The sequence below is a fragment of the Oncorhynchus tshawytscha genome, linkage group LG16, assembly GCF_018296145.1.
Source record: "Oncorhynchus tshawytscha isolate Ot180627B linkage group LG16, Otsh_v2.0, whole genome shotgun sequence".
NCBI classification, from domain to species: domain Eukaryota; kingdom Metazoa; phylum Chordata; class Actinopteri; order Salmoniformes; family Salmonidae; genus Oncorhynchus; species Oncorhynchus tshawytscha.
Window position 1 is genome coordinate 14505842 of NC_056444.1, and position 25195 is coordinate 14531036.

Genomic DNA, 25195 nt, shown 5'->3' on the forward strand with positions numbered 1-25195 from the left:
TGGTTGTACGCGATGACATGCTGTGTAGTGCCTCAGTAGTGCTTTTACTAGTGTCAACTTATCTATGTTTGTGTGAGTTTGATTGTCTATGTGTGTGGAAGTTTGTTTTGTATACTGTGCTGTGTACAAATTCTACTCTATTCAGTGTTTTTGGGATACTTTGGGTTCACTTGGAAAGGGATGCAATTGCTTTTTGCAACATTTTAAGCAGGCAGGCAAGGGGTCTAAAAGTAGGGACTCTGTTTGAAGGACATAGCTTTCCTCCCACTGTGCAACAGTGTGCTTATCATGCAGGCCCGACACTGCCGACACCCATCTGGGATTTCATAGTAATTTACCTCACCAAAACACAGTGCCCACAATTAATTAACAAAGCAGCATGTGTATATTAAAAATCCTGCTAAAACAGAGAGGAGAATGGAAGAATAGAACAGGTATCATTACCATGTAGAATGTCTCTGAGTATAAGTAACTCATTTATATACCGTGTTTGGATATTGAATGCAATGGTTCTTCCTAGAAATGTTTAATTAACACAGCGCTTCAATACATTACATTTGGTTTAATTTGAGGGATAACCAAAAGTGGCTTGTGTGAACATTAGTGCTTTGCTTGAGAGCCCCTAAAGTGTAAGATATTAAATAAATAGTATTATGTTAATAATACTTGCGCTACGTGTACGTTTGCAGTGTGAGCAATCGTAGTTTCGCTTCATTGTACCTTTGAAAAAAGGATGGTTATTTTCTTACACTTTAGTGTCGCTCATTTGGATTTCAGTGTCCAAATGTCTTAAGTGTACATTTTGTTTTTTCGAAGGCCACAGTAATTCTACTAAGTGTTCCTATCAAAAGTATTTTACCATGCCATCATTATAATAACACAACGGAACAGAGGTTAGGAAAAGTCATGATAGCTGATAGCTGAAAAGTCATGATAACTGACATGTATAGTCATGTTAATTGCGTCTTAGTCACCTTGTCCTCAATATCTCATACACTTCTGTCAGAATTCTTGTTTCGTTTTAATGGTGTTACTCAGACTTTAAATTCAAGGAAGAACATTTTGGTTGGATACACCCTGCTTCCCCTAGCACCAATTTAGACTTGTTTGCTCGTTCTATTTCGCTGAAGCTCTGTCTGCTGCATACATTAGCCCTAAAGAGATATATTAAAATATACTTATACATGATACAACTATATATCTTCTAACCGAGCAACTTGGATGCCTCTTCTTACTGGTTTATTAGTTACATTTCAAGTATTTTTTTCAATATATTTCCTGTCGTGCCATCTGGGGTGCTGCAATCTCCGGCTATGGGTTTTCTACACTTACTGTCCAATGGTACAGATCTCGCTCTTGAAGCAAATTTTTTTTTTTTTAAATGCTGTATTTAGAAGAGTTGGAAATCGTTGACGTCAAAAAAACATATTGCATAACATTATGTGTGAGTGTGTCAGCGCAGAGCTCTGTAGAGACTGTCAATATGACCTATTTCATTGAATGTATGAAATACACATGTTTCAGTGATAGCTTTGATGTCATTAAACTATTCATTATATTTTACTGTAATCTGAATTGAATGGTCCAGATAACAGGTAGGATTGTAGTGCCTAAATTACCTCTACAATTATTATCAATGATATCACCATTTTAGTAGTGTCTGTGTCTCTTAGCGGGTGCATGCGTGAAAATCTGATACGTGCGACGTGGTGGGGGACAAGAATCGCTGTTCGCCTCCCCCCATCTCAGTCGCCCGTTGGTAGTTGCCAGGCATTTATCGAAGTGGCGCGGTCGGTATCAATTGCAGTAGCTGTCTTTGCCTCAGCTCTTATCTCTACCTCTCTCCCTCCCACTTTCTTCCATGCACAAGGTTACAATTGAGTATCATCTGCGTTGTCTCAGATTAAGACTCGTTTTGCCGGGATTTTCCCCCCAACTCCTTATTGCTTACATCAAGCTCTCTCTCAACTTTAAACATCACGACTGAAATTGAATGTATTTTTCTCGGTGGTACTTTGCCGGCTCCGGTCACCTCTCAAAGTCACCTGTGATTGTGTTGTGGTGTAGCTGGTTGATCTGACTGTAGGGCATCATGACTACTGTGAAGGAGACAAACGCACCGAAAACGTCTCAACAGCAAGAGCAGGTAATGATGCGCTTTCTTTCATTCAACCGATGTCATTACTCCCTGTACTGAAAATGTAAATTGCTGTGATTTTTTTTCTCCAATTTTGTGTGAAGCCTGCAATTCTTTACTATAACGCCACATGAAGCATTATCATAATAGCAGAGACTATTTTGTATAAAATTCTCCATCATTTTAAACATTTGGAATTGTTGCAGCGTTCGGCAAGACAACCGGCTCTCACACCAATGTCAGTCACTCTTCACTGTAATTCAAGGTGATTGCTGTGAGTGAGCATCACTACCCCCACCTTAGCCTAGACTCCATTTAGCCTCTTTCAAATCAATTATCGCTATAACGGACACGTGTTACACCGGCTGTGGCGCGTTGATACAACCTTAACTTGGCCAGTGCACGGCGACTTACATTAAGCTGGATATGACGTTGAAAAGGCGGGAAATCCTCAGGTAAAATACTTCGAAGTAGCTTATTGCAGGCCACGTTATCAGACAATTGTCCTTTTGTCGTCTGAGTAGTAAGGCCCACATAAACAATACAAGACAAGATGATTTGTAGAGGCATTTGTGTTTATAGTAGATAACTAACCCAGCATTCAAATGTGGTGTGATGGTTTATGTGACGGTTTATGTGTGACCTCTAGCTCAAACAACTAAAGTGTATCTTATTTTTGGCTAGTGAATTTAACCTTTTCAGATAATCCACAGTCTAATAAAGTGACAGTGTTGCAACAGGTGATTTGATTTGCCTTTGGATATATACATTGCATAAATCATTGGATGCATTTTAAAGGCTGATGTATAATGATCTTGCTTTCCACTGAAATGTGTGCTGTAGCCTATCTCAATGCAAAACATTTCAGCACCACTAAAAGGACAGCACCCAATACCAATTTCTGGACCATCAGAGGAAGAGCCTGGGTGGCAGATTTCAGCACCATTCAATGGGCAGCTCCACCAGCACATACTGATCACGGTGCTGTCAACTAGGAATACCTTGCTATGTAAAGAGTGGGAATCATAATTTGGTGATACAGGCCTAGAATGATACTGTTCCATTAGAGCAGGCACTGTAACAGGGGGGAGCTTTGGACAGCATCTGTCATTGTCTGGAGTCTCCTGTCTGTACAAAGTACATCTTCTAATATGACAGAAAAGGTGAGAAGGACTCATGGCTGTGTCCCGTAGAGCAGCCAACCTTCACTTGAGCCTCTCACGGCTTTACTCATGTGTAGCATATGACTGTCAAGCTCTGCTAGGGAGGCAAGGAAAGACATCGCACACTCAAAACACACACCTGTCAAACATATACACATAAAACACAGAAATACACACTCTTGTCAAATATGTACATGTGTCATTCACACAATACACATGCTGACGTGTGTGTGGGCAGTTGCATTCACGGACAGTGTCATGGTGCTGAAATGATTTGAGCCATAGAGACCAGCCGTAGAGACTGGTTAACCCTTGCTCAAGTGTTTTCCATTAGCGCCAGCTGTTGGCTAATCAGCTGGTTAGAGACTCATTTTCAGCCGGCTACATATTCCACTTCATAGTAACTTAGCTACTTTTCATTTAAAAGTTTTAATTCGCTAGTGCGTTGAGCCCTCTCCCGCTAGAATGAACGATATGCATCTTCTAGTGCAATCTATTGATAGGATAGGCGCCTGTCAGTCACAAAGCGATCGATTTCGGGGTAACGCAGCAGAGAGGAAGAGGTTTCACTCTCGCCAAAAACATTGGGCTTATTTTGGCCTAAACTTGTCGCCTGCCTTCCAGTCTTTTGGACGACTAGCATTGTTAGGGCAGAGATATGAGCATCTCGTCATTATATACAGATCTCTGGTTGCAGTCGTATTTCTTTACACAGAGGAGGGAGAGATCATGATGCTCGTGAATTTGCACTTCCCATGTAATGTAAGTGGTCACAATGAGTCGAAATCCACGATTTAGCTGAATTATTTTCTAACACATTTCACATAGCCAGCAACGCAGAGTCGTGGCGCATAGTAGGCTATTTACTGTGTGTTGATTTGACAACTGAGGAAGGCACAGTGACCCTGAGGAAGGCACAGTGATGCCAAAACGTTGGTAAATACCCATTAAATTGCTGGGAGATTACACATGGAGTGTGCAACTTTCTTTATTTTGATAGTTTATTGATTTGACAACTGAACAGCAACTGTTGACTAGTTTATAATAGGTGTCGAACTGACTGAATGAAGTCGATCTCTTTGCCATTCATAAATCATGCAACGTGGTTATATGTCCATGAAATCGTATAGGGAGAAGTAAACCAAAGGATTTCCAAGGTTTCTTTTCCTAGGATGTCTGGGCTTTCCAGACGGACCCTAAAATGAGTGAGTCTCGTCTCGTCAGTCAGTGTAGCTTACCAAATGGCATTGGTGAGAGAACTGTTCATTTGGCTCTTTAATTTGCGTACAGTACGCTACTTGTGGGCCTATGCGTTTTGCTGAGGATCTGCAGATAAATTATGAAAACATTAGATGAAGATGGGGAATCTTCACTGCCGGAACAATAGGTGGTGGAGAGCCTCATTCTGGTCCAAATATGATAATTAGGGCCCTCATAAAATCCAGGCATTAGAACAGAATTCAACAATGTTCAAAAATGTATTGACCTGTAGTAGGGAATCAACTAAATGTATTGAAAATTTATTCATTTTCCCAAGTTTATCATAAGCCATGAACAGAATGCATCAATGATTTCTATTTCCTGTAACTTTCTGAAGTGGCAACAAGAATACCCCTGTTTGTGTGTGTGTGTGTGTGTGTGTGTGTGTGTGTGTGTGTGTGTGTGTGTGTGTGTGTGTGTGTGTGTGTGTGTGTGTGTGTGTGCGTGCGTGCAGTGCACGCATCTACCACTTTGTGTAGCCATTAGTGATGATTCTAATAAAAACAGGCTTTCCCAAAAATCTTCTCAATTAAATTGAATTATTGGGGCTCCCGAGTGGCGCAGCGGTCTAAGGCGTCACTACAGACCCTGGTTCGATGCCAGGCTTTATCACAACCGGCCGTGATTATGAGTTCTATAGGGCGGCGCACAATAGGCCCAGCGTTGTCCGGGTTAGGGTTTGGCCAGAGTAGGCCGTCATTGTAAATAAGAATTTGTTCCTAACTGACTTAACTAGTTAAATAAAAAAATTAAATGTTAACAACAAAATAGGCTATGCCTTCCAGGCAGAATAATGTCATGAGTATTTGCATCAATCCAATGGGTATTTGTTTTCAAAATGCTACCAAAACACCACTAAACAACAGCCTCTTGCTAGGTGCACACTTGAATTAAAGGGTATCTCACCATGCTTAGGACAGGGTCTGAACACCTCCCTCTGCAACTAGATTCTGGACTTTCTGACAGGCCAACCCCAGGTGATGGGGGTAGGCAACATCACCTCCACCATGCTGACCCTTAACACAGGGGCTCCACAAGGGTGTGTGCTTAGTCCCCTCCTGTACTCCCTGTCCACCCACGACTGTGTGGCCACGCACGACTCCAACACCATTGTCAAGTTCATTGACGACACAACAGTAGTAGGCCTGATCACCGGCGACAATGAGTCAGCCTACAGGGAGGAGGTCAGTGACCTGACAGTGTGGTGCCAGAGCAACAACCTCTCCCTCAACATCAGCAAGACCAAGGATCTGATCATGGACTACAGGAAAGGGGGGGGGGGTGAGAGCACGCCCCATCCACATTGATGGAGCGGCAGTGGAGCAGGTAGACAGTTTCAAGTTCCTCAATGTCCAAATCACTAGAGACTTAAAATGGTCCAAACACACACTCACAGTTGTGAAGAAGGCACGACAGTGCCTCTTCCCCCTCAGGAGGTTGAAAAAGTTTGACATGTGCCGTCAAATCCTGAAACGGCTCTATAGTTGTACCATTGAGAACTTATTAACTGGCTGCATCACTGCTTGGTATGGCAATAGCACTGTCCTCGATCGCATGGCGTTACAGAGTGTTGTGCCGGAAAGTCCAGTACATTACTGGGGCAGAGCTCCCAGCCATCCAGGACCTCTATATCAGGCAGGGTGAAAAGAAGGCCCGGAAAAATCGCCAAATACCCCAACCACCCAAAGCCATAGTCTATTTTCTCTGCTGCCTCACGACAAGAGGTACCGGTGCTTCAAGTCTGACACCAACAGGCTCTTGAACAGCTTCTATCCCCAAGCAATAAGACTGAAAAGTAGCTAACAAAATAGCTACATGGACCGAGTTTACCTTGTATCTATATTTACCTTTTTACCTCTATATTTACCTTTATTTACCTTTCATTGCATACTCACAGGGCCCTACACACTCACACACACACTGTCACTCCAACACACACAATCACTCACTCCATCATCTGCTCACTCACACATATGCACATACATTTATACCTACTCTACACACACGCACACCCACTCACTTACAAGCTGCTGCTACTCTGTTTATCTTATATCCTGTTGCCTAGTCACCTTACCTCTAAACATATCTACCTCTATCACTGTAGTATCTCTGCACATGTAAATATGGTATTGTAAATTACTTTAAAAATATTTTCTGTATATAGTATGCTTGCTTACTTACTTACTTACTTTTATTGTGTATTTCTTATTCTCATTTCTCATGTTTTTTTTGTGTTTTTGGCTTTCTAGAAAAACATTGTTATTCATTTTTGCATTGTTGGGTTTTTAGTTTGGAAGAAAGACATTTCACTGTACTTGTGCATGTGACATTAAAACTCGAAACTACACCCCAAAATCTAAATGTCTCATATTTTTTCACAGACCTCAAAAGTGGTCTCCTGATGTGGTTTAAGCATTGTTGTGGACTTAGAACATCCAATTTAGTTGTTTTATCTTTTTTGTTAAGCGTGATTTTGGGAGCAGAAATCTGCAACCTACTTCATTTTTGTTTTGTTTTAATAAAATACATAATTTAAAGAATAAACATATTTTTGGCAATTTATATCTTACAGTAAAGCTATAAATAATACTTTAATCTCAAGAGAAGTCAGGTTAAATGTTGAAAAATATTTAATGTTCTCTTACTTAGAAAATAGCCCTCATATAGGCCTAGAACTTAACAATATCCAAAACTAACACGACACTGAATTCATACATTTCCATTGTAAAGTCATGTCTTTCTACATAATACCACAACTCATTTTGTAATCTGTGAGGTAAACTCGATAAAAGTATTCAATAATTTCTTTCTGTATTTCTGTATTTCTGAATCAAGGCATTAGAATGTACCAGAGGACACCAACATAGAGTTTCTGAGGCCTGTGGGTTGTGTGTATGGCCTTGGGGTCTTCTCTAGGGGTGGGATTGGTGTGTATATAAAAACAAACAGGAGAATGAAGACAAGACTAGCCATCACTCAAAAAAGAGATGGCAAATATATTGGGAAGGGGAGAGGAAGGCAGAGTAGAGAATGGTCCTTGATGATGATGGGTTTTGTCTGTAAAGGAATTTTGTTTCTAGAATGTTAACATAGTGTTAGGCATGTGAGCGTTCCCAGATGCGCTTCAGCCCAGCTTAAATAAAAAATGGCAACGTTTTATGCTTGTGTTTCTGGTCACTAGAATCCCCCAGGCCCTAGTGGAGACAGAGTGTTGCTTCAGTGCCTCGCTGATGAAGAACTGGAATGATGACCTCTTACAACGATGTAAATTAACTTTACTTTAAACATAAACACACAGGGGAATGAACACTTTAGGGACTGTAAAGCCACCTTCTGCTTTCTTCCACTGCCGAGTCAAGGGACCTGCTTTGCTTGGTGGTTTTCCATAAACTTGCATAATTTGCATTATAATTAACATAAATACATTAGACAACAAGTTACAACAGCCCAACCATGCTATGTCAATTCAGCCTACTCAGTTAGTATTCTGTTCAAGTCCACTTGGCGTTAATCTTCAACCTGAAATGATGTAACATGCTTAGAAACCAAATCGTGGGAAAATCAAAAGAAATCAGCCAAGACCTCAGAAAAAAAATTGTAGACCTCCACAAGTCTGGTTCATCATTGGGAGCAACTTTCAAACGCCTGAAGGTACCACATTCATTTGTACAAACAATAGTGCGCAAGTATGAACACCATGGGACCACGCAGCCGTCATATCGCTCAGGAAGAAGTCTCCTAGAGATGGACGTACTTTGGTTCAAAAAGTGCAAATCAATCCCAGAACAACAGCAAAGGACCTTGTGAAGATGCTGGAGGAAATGTGTACAAAAGTATCTATATCTACAGTAAAACAAGTCCTATATCGACATAACCTGAAAGGCCGTTCAGCAAGGAAGAAGCCCCTGCTCCAAAACTGCCATAAAATAGCCAGACTACGGTTTGCAACTGCACATGGGGACAAAGATCATACTTTTTGGAGAAATATCCTCTGGTCTGATGACAAAAAATAGAACTGTTTGGCCATAATGACCATCGTTCTGTTTGGAGGAAAAAGGGGGATGCTTGCAAGCCGAAGAACATCATCCCAACTGTGAAGCACAGGGGGGGCAGATTCATGTTTTGTGGGTGCTTTGCTACAGGAGTGACTGGTGCACTTCACAAAATACATGGCATCATGAGGTAGGAAAATTATGTGGATATATTGAAGCAACATATCAAGACATCAGCCAGGAAGTTAAAGCTTGGTCACAAATGTGTCTTCCAAATGGACAATAACCCCAATCATACTCCCAAAGTTGTGGCAAAATGGCTTAAGGACAAAAGAGTCAAGGTATTGGAGTGGCCATCACAAAGCCCTGACCTCAATCCTATAGAAAATGTGTGGGCAGAACTGAAAAAGCATGCGCCAGCAAGGAGGCCTACAAACCTGACTCAGTTACACCAACTGTCAGGAGGAATAGGTCAAAATTCACCCATGTGAAGAAATAAATAAAGGCTGAAATAAATAATTCTCTCTACTATTATTCTGACATTTCACATTCTTAAAAACAAAGTGGTGATCCTAACTGACCTAAAACAGGGATTTTTTTTTTACCAGGATTAAATGTCAGGAATTGTGAAAACCTGAGTTTAAATGTATTTGGCAAAGGTTTATGTAAACTTCTGACTTCAACTGTAACTAGGAGCCTAGAGTAGCCCAACCCGCAGTTTCTGCACCTAATTAGGCAGAAGGCAGTAGCAGCAGGGATGTAGTATAACATACTTTTGACAGGTACTTGATTTGGGCCCCTGGAATTCACACCTGTAAGGATGTGGCTCTATAAAAGTATATGGAACCTGCAGAATGGCTGTTGATAGTTATCGCATTTTGTTAAAGAGATCCATTACTCTTCGTTTCAGACAATACAAGATGTGAGGATCATTGCATCTGTTGAAAGATGTTTTAATCCGATTATTCCTTGAAATTTAAGCTGAGCGATACGGACAAAAATCCATATTGCAAAATTACCTGAATTTATGCGATAACGATAAATAGAACGATAAGTTTATAACATTAATGTACAACATAGTTTTATTTATTTGTTATCTTTTAAACTACTATTACTAGTTTGATGGTCGTAGCCATCAATTGTGCCAATAACAATCACCCCATATTAGCAAACGTATTTAATTTCAAACACATTTCTCTAGTATAGGCTACTTATCATAATGAATGATGTCAGCAAAATGCCTGCGATAAGTGATCTGTATGATCGGTGTCGATAATTTTTGGTTTGTCATCCCAGCTCTACTTGAAACCATACAGTATGTCACTGTGTACTTAATCCAAGCACTCAATATGTGTATTCATTGCCACACCTTCACATATTGGTGCATTGTGGAATGTGGTGCTACAGTACCACGGCATTATGCATTCTAGCATTAGTGTGTACCCTTGAGCTTCTTATTCTGCATTTTCTTCCTCGCTGGTTGTACCTATTCAGCAGAACAGCTCCTTAATGGGACTGATAAGCAGCGTGGCTAAATGAACATTTTAAGAGAGAACGAAGCCCGGATTTGACTGCCTCTGGAATAAATAAAGATATATCCCTCCTTTTTTTCCAAGTGCCCCCAAGCTGATAAGTAAAGAGATTATGGATTTAGGAGGGAATCTGTTTCTTGATTTCCCCCACTGTTGTTTGTGCCATAGTTCATAGTAAGGGCAATTAGGAACAATTGAGCCGTGATGTTTGGGGCTAGAGCGGAGATTAGACAGTAGATTGGAATGTGGCCACCACAGCAATGCATCATGATTGTTGTCATGATATAAACACTTCTGGCTGGGGACGCAAGTAAAGCTCAATAGCTTCAAGGGGGACTTTAATAAAGCCATAAATATGAAATGCTTTGACCGCATCGCTCCTTTCTTTCTGCTTCTCTGTGTCCCTGCAGATAAACTAAACGCGACAGCAAGCAGCTTCAAATCTTACTAATAGTTGTCTTAGGCAGAGGATGTGGGTGTGTGTGGGTGGGTGTTTGTGTTGGAGCAGTCTTAGTGTTATTCTCTCACACATCCTCCTGCAGTACTGCATCTCTGGAGTAATACTGATCTTGTGTAAAACCTCCCCAACAAAGAGGTCAAGCATTTCCTGTCAGGTGTGAGGAAAATATATTTTTGTTATGTTCTAATTGTGTCTCTGGGCTATGTGAAGCATCAGTGATATGCTTATGAAGCCTATTAATCACAATTGAGTGTTTTCATATAAACCTTCAAGGCCTATGGCATCATAGTGTGGGTAATTCCATTGGAGAAAATTGTGCTACAATTGCAAGTGTTCTTTAGGTATTTAAAAGAGAAACGTAATGACAGGTATCTGTGAAGTAAGATGCCTTGTGTGAGGATAAAATTGTTTTGTTTTGCTAATACTGTAGGTCTAACTAATGAAAGACATTACAGCGTGCGTTCTGAGCCCTCTCCTGTACTCCCTGTTCACCCACGACTGCGTGGCCATGCACGCCTCCAACTCAATCTTCAAGTTTGCTGACGACACAACAGTGGTAGGCTTGATTACCAACAACGACGAGACGGCCTACAGGGTGGAGGTGAGGGCCCTCGGAGTGTGGTGTCAGGAAAATAACCTCACACTCAAAGTCAACAAAACAAAGGAGATGATTGTGGACTTCAGGAAAGAGCAGAGGGAGCACCCCCCTATCCACATCGACGGGACATTACTGGAGAGGGTAGTAAGTTTTAAGTTCCTCGGCGTACACATCATGGACAAACTGAATTGGTCCACCCACACAGACAGCGTCGTGAAGAAGGCGCAGCAGCGCCTCTTCAACCTCAGGAGGCTGAAGAAATTCGGCTTGTCACCAAAAGCACTCACAAACTTCTACAGATGCACAATCGAGAGCATCCTGTCGGGCTGTATCACCGCCTGGTACGGCAACTGCTCCGCACACAACCGTAAGGCTCTCCAGAGGGTAGTGAGGTCTGCACAACGCATCACCGAGGGCAAACTACCTGCCCTCCAGGACACCTACACCACCCGATGTCACAGGAAGGCCATAAAGATCATCAAGGACAACAACCACCCGAGCCACTGCCTGTTCACCCCGCTATCATCCAGAAGGCGAGGTCAGTACAGGTGCATCAAAGCAGGGACCGAGAGACTGAAAAACAGCTTCTATCTCAAGGCCATCAGACTGTTAAACAGCCACCACTAACATTGAGTGGCTGCTGCCAACACACTGACTCAACTCCAGCCATTTTAATAATGGAAATTGATGTAAAAATATATCACTAGACACTTTAAACAATGCTACTTAAAATAATGTTTGCATACCCTACATTACTCATCTCATATGTACAGTGGGGCAAAACAAGTATTTAGTCAGTCACCAAAGTTCTCCCACTTAAAAATATGAGGCCTGTAATTTTCATCATAGGTACACTTCAACTATGACAGACAAAATGAGAAAAAAAATCCAGAAAATCACATTGTAGGATTTTTTATGAATTTATTTGCAAATTATGGTGGAAAATAAGTATTTGGTCACCTACAAACAAGCAAGATTTCTAGCTCTCACAGACCTGTAACTTCTTCTTTAAGAGGCTCCTCTGTCCTCCACTCGTTACCTGTATTAATGGCACCTGTTTGAACTTGTTATCAGTATAAAAGATACCTGTCCACAACCTCAAACAGTCACACTCCAAACTCCACTATGGCCAAGACCAAAGAGCTGTCAAAGTACACCAGAAACAAAATTGTAGACCTGCACGAGGCTGGGAAGACTGAATCTGCAATAGGTAAGCAGCTTGGTTTGAAGAAATCAACTGTGGGAGCAATTATTAGGAAATGGAAGACATACAAGACCACTGATAATCTCCCTCGATCTGGGGCTCCACGCAAGATCTCACCCCGTGGGGTCAAAATGATCACAAGAACGGTGAGCAAAAATCCCAGAACCACACGGAGGGACCTAGTGAATGACCTGCAGAGAGGTAAAAACAAAAACAAAGCCTACCATCAGTAACACACTATGCCGCCAGGGACTCAAATCCTGCAGTGCCAGACGTGTCCCCCTGCTTAAGCCAGTACATGTCCAGGCCCATCTGAAGTTTGCTAGAGAGCATTTGGATGATCCAGAAGAAGATTGGGAGAATGTCATATGGTCAGATGAAACCAAAATATAACTTTTTGGTAAAAACGCAACTCGTCATGTTTGGAGGACAAAGAATGCTGAGTTGCATCCAAAGAACACCATACCTACTGTGAAGCATGGGGATCGGGCTGTTTTTCTGCAAAGGGACCAGGACGACTGATCCGTGTAAAGGAAATAATGAATGGGGCCATGTATCGTGAGATTTTGAGTGAAAACCTCCTTCCATCAGCAAGGGCATTGAAGATGAAACGTGGCTGGGTCTTTCAGCATGACAATGATCCCAAACACACCGCCCGTGCAACGAAGGAGTTGCTTCGTAAGAAGCATTTCAAGGTCCTGGAGTGGCCTAGCCAGTCTCCAGATCTCAACCCCATAGAAAATCTTTGGAGGGAGTTGAAAGTCCATGTTGCCCAGCAACAGCCCCAAAACATCACTGCTCTAGATGAGATCTGCATGGAGGAATGGGCCAAAATACCAGCAACAGTGTGTGAAAACCTTGTGAAGACTTACAGAAAACATTTGACCTCTGTCATTGCCAACAAAGGGTATATAACAAAGTATTGAGATAAACATTTGTTATTGACCAAATACTTATTTTCCACCATAATTTGCAAATAAATTCATTAAAAATCCTACAATGTGATTTCTGGAATTTTTTTCTCATTTTGTCTGTCATAGATGAAGTGTACCTATGATGAAAATTACAGGCCTCATCTTTTTAAGTGGGAGAACTTGCACAATTGGTGGCAGACTAAATACTTTTTTGCCCCACTGTATGTGTATATACTGTACTCTATATCATCTACTGCATCTTTATGTAATACATGTATCACTAGCCACTTTAAACTATGCCACTTTGTTTACATACCCTACATTACTCATCTCATATGTATATACTGTACTCAATACCATCTACTGCATCTTGCTTATGCCGTTCTGTACCATCACTCATTCATATATCTTTATGTACATAGTCTTTATCCCTTTACACTTGTGTTTATAAGGTAGTAGTTTTGGAATTGTTAGGTAGATTACTTGTTGGTTATTACTGCATTGTTGGAACTAGAAGCACAAGCATTTCGCTACACTCACATCTGCTAACCATGTGTATGTGACAAATAAAATTAGATTTGATTTAGCAAGAAAATAGGATGATAACCACATTCTGTTATTTCGCTTTTGTATAATTTCGTAAACTGCATTTTTTAAATTTGGGAAATATTCAAACTGATTCTTAAAGGGTAAAGGAAAAGTTTCAGCTTTAGTTTTGACCACTCTTTTATACCCTTTTCACATTACTTATCTGAACTGTGATGGTCTAGTCACGCATCCACAATGGCGCGTATGTGTGTCTCATGTCTCTGTTTGTTTGTCTGGCTGTCTGTGAATGTCTGCGGCTTTGTAAAAAAGAGTGTGTGTTTATCTATGCCTGACAGACTTCACCTCAGTTGAGATGCTTTTGTCTGGGCTTATCGACCTCCTGCAATTAAAGCCCAGAGCTGTAGAGAAGGGGTAGCCATGTTCCACAGAACCTCTAATTGGAACGTTGAGCGTTCAGGAGTTAGCCGCCAACCCCAGGTTTCCAGTTGTGACCTTCACACCTCACAGGCAACACTGACAAACAGGGATAAGAGTGAATACTAGTCACTAGCGATAAGCATGTAATTGCTTGTACCAGCAAATGCGAATAAGACAATTGTGCTATTCCTGTTCTGACTTCATTGACGAGGTTGCCAGGGACTGTTTCTATGTGTTTTCTATGTGTTGCCAGGGAGTGTTTCTATATGATGCCAAAAGTCAATTGGAGATCAAATGTTATTTACCTGTTCTATTTTTACCAACATTTACCATATAGTTCACCTTGGATTATTGTTGGGAGAACAAAGTAGGCCTAGTTACTGTATGCACTTTTCTCCGTCATTAAGTATTGACTAACTATTTAGGATTTTAGAGGCTGATGCCAGTCCACAGGTGCCACTGTAGCTGCATGGCTGCATCTGGCTTAGAAGCAGTCAAATTAGCCTAACATGTCATTCAAACCCCACTGCACATTCTGATGTTTATCGCCCTCCTAACATTATGGTGTTATTGTCATGACCGCCCAGGGATACCGTTATCACTCCAAATTGACATGCTGCATTGTTAAGGAGACGGTATTGGCAGATTTCGGCAAAGGGAGCGTGATGTGAAGTGTTACGCATCATCATCATTTCCCCTTTTAGGAGCGTGCTTTCCTTTTATCAATCACAGATCATTAGATGTTCATTGGCAAGCCACAACTGATTAATTCTCCTTGAAGCCACATCAAAACCAGCGTCTTGGCGGACGGGATTTGGCCAAGTCAAAACATCTCAAACCCCCTTTACTTTTTTCTTAGTCAAAATATTGGCAGCTATATTATTTGCTTGCATGGGATATGCTGGTGATCATGCCTGAAATACTGACTTTCATCATGACATTGCCTGGGTTCACTCCAAACCCCCCCAGCAAACTAGCTTCTATAACGATGCTGTAGCTCACAGAATGGTGTTGTTCAGACACACGCACACACATGTAAAAACAGAAAAACACACACACACACACACACAGGGAAGAAAATCATGGACTTTTAATTGAGTCTTCCCAATGTTTTATGTGGTACCTCGTTAGATGGTATTGCAAATTAAATAATGCACTCCTCATTCCAGAAAATTAACATTCAGCTTTGTTCTAGCATCAAACGGCATAGAACGCTTGATTTGGGCTTTTGATTTAGCAGTTGTTCAACTGATATAAAAATGTAGTACAGTGTAATGAACACTGAAAACTGGCTCACCACGCCAATATGCTAATTAGTATCTCACGTCTTATTTTCACGTTAGTTTTTTTGAAACGTTTTTTTTGTCTTAGCATAGATTTTGAAGTTCCCTACCCTGTCTTGCATATTATGAGCTGTGTATTATCACTGTCACGTTCTGACCTTAGTTCCTTTGTGATGTCTTTGTTTTAGTATGGTCAGGGCGTGAGCTGGGTGGGCAGTCTGTTCTTTTTTCTATGATTTGGTATTTCTGTGTTTGGCCTGGTAAGGTTCTCAATCAGAGGCAGCTGTCAATTGTTGTCCCTGATTGAGAACCATACTTAGGCAGCCTGTTTTCACCCTTGAGTTATGGGTGATTATTTTCTGTTGAGTGTTTTTATTCTGCACCAGACAGAACTATTTCGGTTTCGTTCGTTCACTTTGTTGTTTTTGTTCAGTGTTCAATTTCTTTATTAAAAATATGGACACTTGCCACGCTGTGCATTGGTCCTCACCTTCTTCCATCAACAACGACCATTACAATCACTCTGTTTCTGCATTCCTGGATTGTGTGCAGTGGGTAGCGATGGGTAGGAGAGAGAAATCACTCAAATGGAATATTCGCTTAATAGAGAGGGCTTGCCATTTTCCTGAGAGTTGTGACAGGAAACCTCAATGTGGAATCCTGCAAATAGCACAAATCTTAATGCTTGTGGTTCACATTTCATTTGTGTGGGAATGATGCCTACAGTAACTGCAGCAGAGCAATGCATTTCTTTTGATATGTGGGTGGTGTTCATTAGGGCACAACGTAGCAAAACGTTTTGCAGCATAAAACAAATGAAATAGTACCAACCCATTTCCTTAAGTTTCAGAGTTTTCTTCCGCTCCGTGTCTACTGAACACAACTCTGGGCTTTCTTCTTGCTGATAGCCAGGGAAGCTTACTCTGTCCCATTTCCCGCGTTCTCTCCCCTCCCTGGTTGTGTGTTAATAAACTTTTGATACTCAAGTATTTTCTCACAGGTCCTCGGGCTGCTGTCAGTATACAGCTTAATTATAGTGTGACTCTGTACCAAATGAAAAATAGGATTTCTGAGCAAGAGGTGCTCTGATATGAACCTATGTAGTTTCAAATAAGCTCTAAATGAGTTGTAGGAAAAAAAGACTGACAGCCCTGCCTCTATGTCCAGGTTGTCTCCTCTCCTTCCACCCCCTCATGAGCACTGCATGATTGCCACCTATCCAATCCACACCTGTCAGTGGAAAGATAAATCATTTTTGTTGTTTTGATAAGAGGTCCTCTGAGACGCTACAATAAGGCTATTACATGTGTCTATCCCCAAGGATTTACTCAAGAGCAGTAAAAAATATATAATCTTGATTTGGGTGGTAGCTTTACTTCCAGACTTTTGCGCTAAAGCGTCCCTGGCAAATTATGTTTAATTTTTATGTTTTGTTTACCTCCAAACATTTTTGCAGAGATACAGTACATATCAAGTCCACAAAACAGGAGGAGGAAAAGGTGGGTTGGGGTTTTATCTTCACCTGTTCTTCCCACACTCAATGGCAAGTAGAAATAGACAATAGAAAATAGAGCCCACTACCTCAGTATGGTGTGGAATTATGGGAGGCTTTGAATGAAGTGAAGTACAGTAGGCGTACACTTGGAAGAGAGAAAACAACAGCCTCAGGGGAGAATAGGGTGTTGGAACCTTGTTGATATCATTCTGTCAATAGAAGATGGAAGAATGTGGGCAGTAAATCCATAGCGCGGCATTGATAGTGCGTGTTCAGACCTGTGATAGGAGAGTGAACTAAACCCTATTAGTGCATTAAGTGTATTGAACAGGGACAATGTCATTGTCTTCACACGCGCTAGGTGTCAAGAGAGAGCTTTTAAGTATGGAGTACACTGATTGGCAAGCAAGACATATTTTAGGCATCACAGTGTTTGTGTGTGTGTGTGGTCTAACTTTCTATCCGTTTGAGTCACCAAATAAATCTAATTTCGCCGGTTCCCAAAAGGAAATAGGCTATTTTAGGCATAGGGGTTAGGTTTATGGTTAGGGTTAGTTTTAGGGTTTAGGGTTAAGGTTAGGTTTAGAGTTAGGAATTAGGTCATGGGAATACATATTTTTGGTTACAATGTGTGTGTTTGTGTGTCGCGCGCGCGCGCGTGTGTGTGTGTGTGTGTGTGTGTGTGTGTGCCTCAGTGTGAGTCACAACTTCCCTAATGTCAAGTTTTAATGATTTCTTTCCGTCTCAGTTGCTGGAGGGAGTTTGGAGCATGACACCATTTGACACAGGCGTGGAGGCGGAGCGTGACGTCTAGACCCAAGTGACAAATGTGCACCCTTCCACTTATCAGTCTCCTCTGCTGCTCCCACTTGCCAGCCTTCAAAAGCCATCTCTCCAGCTACATGGTGATTCAGCAATCAGACTGATTCCAACATGATATAAAATACCACCACCCCTTTTCTGACGATGCTTTTATCACTTCCATTCTGTTAGATTAGCATGTCTCTAATTAGCTCGTCGTCTCTGCTCTTTCCTGATAACGGCTTTGCCGTATTCACAGCTTTGCTCCTCCTACACTATGTTAAAATCATCTTACGATAACAACAAAGCATTTGAACAGATGATTGAAGGCACCTACGCTCAGCATACATTCACCTTAATTTCTGTCCAGAGTGAAACGGCCATCTTGAACAGCCTACTCTTGATAGCTCCAATATTTTCTGTCCCCTCTACAGTGCATTTGCTGGCCAGCTATTGCTTTACACAACCCGAATCTGTGTCTAGTAACACTAGAAAGGCCCCATGGACCCCCCCGCCCCTTCCTGCCAACATTCGAACAGTTTAATAAATATATTTCATATATGCTATTGGAATCGCGGCCGGCCCGCTCATTAAGCAGAGTTAGGCGGTCGCCTATGGTTTCAGATTGATGAGGGCGGCATTTTCTGAGCTAAACTGACCAAGACGCACCTCCAACAACAACACATAAAACCTCACATAATTCTGCTCCAAAAAGGGCTTTTTAGGTGAGCGTTGATGCCGTCCTGTGATAAGCAGTGCCCACTTTGTCAAAGACAGGGGCACAAAATATTTTGCTGGTCCATTCCTAGCATTCCTACAGGGTGCTGTTGGAGAGACTCCTCACTGCGGCGCTCCACCAACGTTCCGTCCAAAAAATAATCCAACATAAATCATGTAACAGATATAAAATATGGAAGAAAGATTATGTGGCCTTTTCTGTAGCCTACAGGCGAGAGATAAAATGTTGTAAAAAATTTTTTTTTAAATGTATTTAACCAGGCAAGTCAGTTAAGAACAAATTCTTATTTTCAATGACTGCCTAGGAACAGTGGGTTAACTACCTGTTCAGGGGCAGAACAACAGATTTTTACTTTGTCAGCTCAGGGGTTTGAACTTGCAACCTTCTGGTTACTAGTCCAACACACCAACCACTAAGCTACCCTGTCGTATGACAATGTAATGAGCAGATTTGTCCTATCAAATAGTCTATCAAACATCATACAAGTTTCTCCGATGGCGCCCAATCAAATAAAACATGTGCTGTCATATTAGCAAACAATATACAGTATCCTAAAAACAGGACAGTTCAAAGTGAAATGGAAAGTAAAACAATATGGAATGGACAATCACAACTGTTTCAGGAGTTTCACTCCATTGTCATGATCAGTGGTTTCAATTTTGTATCTGTCAATTTTTTACAAGCTGATCATAGCGAAAAAGGGTTAGGGTTACTTCTGCATTTCCCACTGTGTAAACACATTGCAAATAGGCTCACGGAAACTCCTGATAAAGTTGGGGAGCTGATATTCAGAGCTTAAATAGCCAAATTGATTAGTCACAGGAATCAGGACAAAAAAGCTAATGGTGGTCCTACCACATGGATGGGCATTCATAAAATGCACTTTCAGGCCGACGTGGTAGGCTACACCCCAGTAAGCATGAGTCGACGTCTTTTGGATGTCTTTTTTTTGGTCCTGTCCAGACCAGACATCTTTTTTTGCCGTTTTACAAATGGTAGGCTTACCACATAGATGGGCATTCATAAAATGTAATTTCAGACAACACTGTAGGCTACACCTCAGTAAGCACGGACCGACGCCGACACCTTTTGGACATATTTGCCGACCGGCCTTTATTTCAACTTCATGGATATTGATTTTTGGTCCATTCTGGAGCAAAACTGAACCAATCATAGACGTTTAAGTTTGGTTCAGATTTTGTCCGGTCTGGACCAGCCTTGATTTAACCCAAACATAGACTGCTATAAATTACGTCTTTTCAACTTTCATTCAGAACCAAAAATAAGCCTGATTTCAACATCCAGAAAATACGTATTTTCAAAATCCGGAAAAGATGCCTTTTCAACATCCTGGAAAATATATATTTCAAAACGTATGGAAAATACGTATTTTCACCTTTCATTCAGAACCTAAATTCAACCTAACCTCAATGTCTGTTAAATATTTTCTTCCTGGGACTATTCTAGTTTTGCAGGGGTTGCATTTTTTGGTCTTGCCTAGGGTGGCAGAACGGCAAGGCCCTGTTTGGAATAATATGCTTTTGGTTGTGTTTATGAAGGTCTTAGGTATCATTAGAATACAAAAATAGTTATTATTTGAAATATAATTTGTATTACTCTATGTTAGTATAAATTAGTATATCTGTTGCCACATGGTCGTGTGGAGCGCATGGAACAGTGGTTATTCTTGGAAAAAGTGATATTTTGAAATAGAGCTCATCTCTTCAATTTTGTGTTATATGGTAAGTGTTTTGGAAACCTCAGAATGCTCTTAAAATGTCTTACCTGCATGTGACTCTGTAGGAGGATTTGAAGAAGTCACTTGTTGGCTCTCCGCTCCTCTTAAAACTGCTTGTAACACAAATTCTGTTAGTGATTTGAAAATTCTAGCAACATAATTTAATAATTAAGTATACTTCTTTAGGAAAACTCAAGGATGGGGTGGAGTACATGACTTTATACATTTTGAGTCAAAATGACTCACTCTGCCTTTCTATACTGAACAAAAATATAAAACGTGACATGCAACAATTTCAAAGATATTACTCAGTTATAGTTTATATAAGGAAATCAGTCAATTGAAATAAATTCATTAGGTCCTAATTTATGGATTTCACATGACTAGAATACAGATATTCATCTGATACATTAAAAAAAGATAGGGGAGAGGATCAGAAAACCAGTCAGTATCTGGTGTGACCACCATTTGCCTCATGCAACACGACACACTCCTTCGCATAGAGTTGATCAGGCTGTTGATTGCGTCCTGTGAAATGTTGTCCCACTCTTCATTAATGGCTGTGCGAAGTAGCTGGATATTAACGAGAACTGGAACACGCTGTCGTACACGTCGATCCAGATCATCCAAAACATACTCAGTAAGTGACATGTCTGGTGAGTATGCAGACAATGGAAAAACTGGGAAATTTTCAGCTTCCAGGAATTGTGTACAGATCCTTGAGACATGGGGCCATGCATTATCATGCTGAAACATGGGTTGATAGCAGTGGATGAATGGCATTACAATGGGCCTCAGGATCTCGTCACGGTATCTCTGTGCATTCAAAAGTTGAAATTGACTAAATGCAATTATGTTCTTTGTCCATAGCTTATACCTGCCCATACCATAACCCCACCACCACCATGTGACACTCTTTTCACAACGTTGACATCAGCAAACCGCTCGCCCACTTGACTCCATACACGAGGTCTGCGGTTGTGAGGCCTGTTGGAGGTACTGCCAAATTCTCTATAATGACATTGGAGGAAACTTATGGTAGAGAAATTAACATTAAATTATCTGGCAACAGCTCTGGTGGACATTCCTGCAGTCAGCATGCCAATTGCACGATCCCTCAAAACTTGAGACATCTGTGGCATTGTGTTGCGTGACAAAACTGCACATTTTAGAGTGGCCTTTTATTGCCCCCAGTACAAGGTGCACTTGTGTAATGATCATGCTGTTTAATCAGCTTCTTGATCTGCCACACCTGTCAGGTGGATGGATTATCTTGGCAAAGGAGAAATGTTCATTAACAGGGATGTAATCAAATTTGTGCAAAAAAATGAGAGAATTAAGCTTGTTGTGCTTATGTAACATTTCTGGGATCTTTTATTTCAGCTCATGAAACATGGGACCAACATTTTACATGTTGCATTTATATTTTTGTTCAGTGTAGATGTTCTACTCCTCTCTACTGCAAATGTTCATGTTTTCTTGTAATAGGGTCCATCTAGGGTGTTTCAAGAGTAGCTGTTCAGTTTTTCCAAACAGTTTTCCTCAGCCGACATCATTAGCCTATATGTGGAAAATGGCTTCTATCGTCACTTACAGATGCAGGATCTTAAGTTTAGCATTTTCTCACAGCAGGAAAACAATCCTGCAGAAACAGGAAATGTGAATTATTATTGTGTTATTATAATTAATGGACATTTTTGTAGGGGTTGATAAATGTTTAGTTAGGACAAATCAAGTCTGACATTTTAAAGTGGAAATTACAAATTCAGAATCCTTTTTAAAAATGACACAGTACAAATGAGCTTTTCTTGCTGTGAATGGACATTTCCTGCTACAACAGGGTGATCAAATTAAGATCCTACATCTGTAGCGTCCCTGAGTGTGCCACTTCTGATTGCCAAGTGAAGAGGAATACTAGGAGGGTGGCATACATATTTATTGAAGAGCTTTCATGAGGTTCACATGAAATTAAAAGGCTTAGAGTCATGTTCTGAATTGAGAATGAATGAATAAATTATATTAATGACTGAACTATGTTCCAACCATGGATAAGTGAAATACCGAAACAAATATTTGAAAGAGAACCTTGAATAGGTTTTTGGACATGATCTCATTTTGAATGAATCCATTCCAGAGCAGTCTGTTCTTTGTTTGTGCCTTACTAAGAACATGCCATTGCATTTGAAACACTGTAAAGAAATGCACATTTCTCAAACTACCTTCTACAGCACTCCAAGCAATATTTCCCACAGCACAGATGATAGATGTTTTACATTTGACCAACTTGCCCTTCTGGCACGAGTCCAGGCTTTGTTTTGGATGTGCATTTTATGGGGAGAGGATGGAGAGAGATGGACAGAGAGATGGAAGGGAGCAATAAAGAATGAATAGACCGACCCAATGAAAAAGTAGAAGAAGTATTTCTGAACTCTGTTGTTAATTATTGATATGCTTATAGTCTACTTCCTGGTCACTTGACACCGAAGATTTTCTCAGCCCTCCTCCTGAAGTTCACTTGGTCCGCAGTGCTAAAAGCCTCACTATGCCTTGCTTCGACTGCCCAGCTCACCAGATTAGGTTTTCTTCTCTCAGCTATGGCTGTCAGGCCCACACACTCCAGACGGATCACACTTGGAATGAACTTTGCTTTGAAAGATCGTTATTTTCCAATGGGAATGAATGCTGTGCGTATACTCTGGTTTATTTCAGTATTGGTGCAGTATACAGATAGTGGAATAAAGGACTAGGTGTCACCATAGGCATTGCAGATTTACTGAACTGACTGTGATGAGCAGTGTTTGCAAATGCTCTAGTGTTTTCAAATACCCCTTTGTATGCTGGTTTATGCGTCAGTTCAATGGTTTACGTGCTTTTCAAGGACAACAATTTATCAACGTGAACACTCTTATGGTAAAGTTCTGTGGAAACGGTACAATAGCAGTTCAGGATTTTGAACCAATAACAGGGTTGATTAACATTGTTTATTTGCCCACTCATCTAAGAATATTGTAGCAAACAGTGAGAGTGCAACACCCCGTGTCTCCCGGCCTGTAACCACTGCGCCAATAGGGTTATCTATTAGGGGAGAACATAACTTGCTTACTACCTAGGCAAGGGGTTGCTTTAACAGTTGGGTTAGCTAAGTATTTCCAATAGGAGATACTGTAGGTCTCCATAGCAAAGTGACTCATCCTTCCTGCGACGCCCACAGATCACAGCAGGGTTAACTCGCTCCCAGGACCCGCTCGATTCTTATTGGATGGTAATGGTGTCTGAGATACTCAGCAGGTGGCTCAATAAACTCCGGTAATAGAGCAATTATTCTCAAACAAAAGGTCACCTCAGGCGTGACGACATCCCTGGCAATCAATAAACCCCCCAATTATGATGGAACAGGGCTTGACATTAACTTTTTTAGCCACTTGTCCTCTGGACAGGTAGGACTGATGTGTACTTGTCCAAAAGCTCAAGTCAAAAAATGGTGTTGTGTGATCCCAGTGGTGGAAAACCTACCCAGTAAAATACTACTTGAATAAAAGTCTTTAGTTTTAAATATACTTACAGTTGAAGTCGGAAGTTTACATACGACTTAGCCAAGTACATTTAAGCTCAGTTTCACAATTCCTGACATTTAATCCTAGTAAAAATTCCCTGTTTTAGGTCAGTTAGGATCACCAATTTATTTTAAGAATGTGAAATGTCAGAATAATAGTAGAGAGAATGATTTATTTCAGCTTTTATTTCTTTCATCACATTCCCAGTGGGTCAGAAGTTTACATACACTCAATCAGTATTTGGTAGCATTGCCTTTAAATTGTTTAACTTGAGTCAAACGTTTCGGTAGCCTTCCACAAGCTTCCCACAATAAGTTGGGTGAATTTTGGCCCATTCCTCCTGACAGAGCTGGTGTAACTGAGTCAGGTTTGTAGGCCTCCTTGCTCGCACATGTTTTTTTTTTCGGATTGAGGTCAAGGCTTTGTGATGGCCACTCCAATTTCTTGCCTTTGTTGACCTTAAGCCATTTTGCCACAACTTTGGAAGTAGGCTTGGGGTCATTGTCCATTTGGAAGACCCATTTGCGACCAAGCTTTAACTTCCTGAATGATGTCTTTAGATGTTGCTTTAATATATCCATTTCATTTTCCTTACTCATGAAGCCATCTATATTGTGAAGTGCACCAGTCCCTCCTGCAGCAAAGCACCCCCACAACATGATGCTGCCACACCTGTGCTTCACGGTTGGGAGGGTGTTTATCAGCTTGCAAGCCATCATCCTTTTCCCTCTAAACAGAACGATGGTCATTATGGCCAAGCAGTTCTATTTTTGTTTCATCAGACCAGAAGACATTTCTCCAAAAAGTATGTTCTTTGTCCCCATGTGCAATTGCGAACCGGAGTCTGTCTTTTTTTTTGTCTGTCTTTTTTTGTGGCGGTTTTGGAGCAGTGACTTCTTCTTTGCTGAGCAGCCTTTCAGGTTATATCGATATAGGACTTGTTTTACTGTGGATATAGATAATTTTGTACCTGTTTTTTCCAGCATCTTCACAAGGTCCTTTGCTGTTGTTCTGGGATTGATTTGCACTTTTCTCAAGCATTCTCAAGTTTCCAAAACACTTACCATATCTCAAGTACGTTCATCTCTAGGAGACAGAACGCGTCTCCTTCCTGAGCGGTATGATGGCTGCATGGTCCCATGGTGTTGATACTTGCGTACTATTGTTTGTACAGATGAAGGTGGTACCTTCTTGCATTTGAAAATTGCTCCCAAGGATGAACCAGACTTTTCTTGGCTGATTTCTTTTGATTTTCCCATGATGTCAACCAAGGAAGCACTGAGTATGAAGGTAGATGAAGGTAGACTCAAATGATGTCAATTAGCCTATCAGAAGCTTCTAAAGTCATGACATCATTTA

General features: G+C 41.0%; 1 protein-coding gene across 3 annotated transcripts in view; it reads left to right on the plus strand.

Moving 5' to 3' along the window:
- Positions 1–25195, plus strand: part of LOC112234051 (dipeptidyl aminopeptidase-like protein 6) — a 369775-nt gene that overhangs the window by 211849 nt on the left and 132731 nt on the right. Inside the window, exon 1 of one of the 3 annotated variants that reach the window (XM_042298807.1) lies at positions 1750–2146. The exons of the other annotated variants lie outside the window; for them this stretch is intronic. Within the exon in view, the coding sequence (XP_042154741.1) occupies positions 2093–2146 (54 nt within the window). The 5' untranslated portion in view covers positions 1750–2092. Of the gene's footprint in view, positions 1–1749; positions 2147–25195 lie in introns of those variants that run through there. 3 annotated transcript variants of the gene reach the window in all.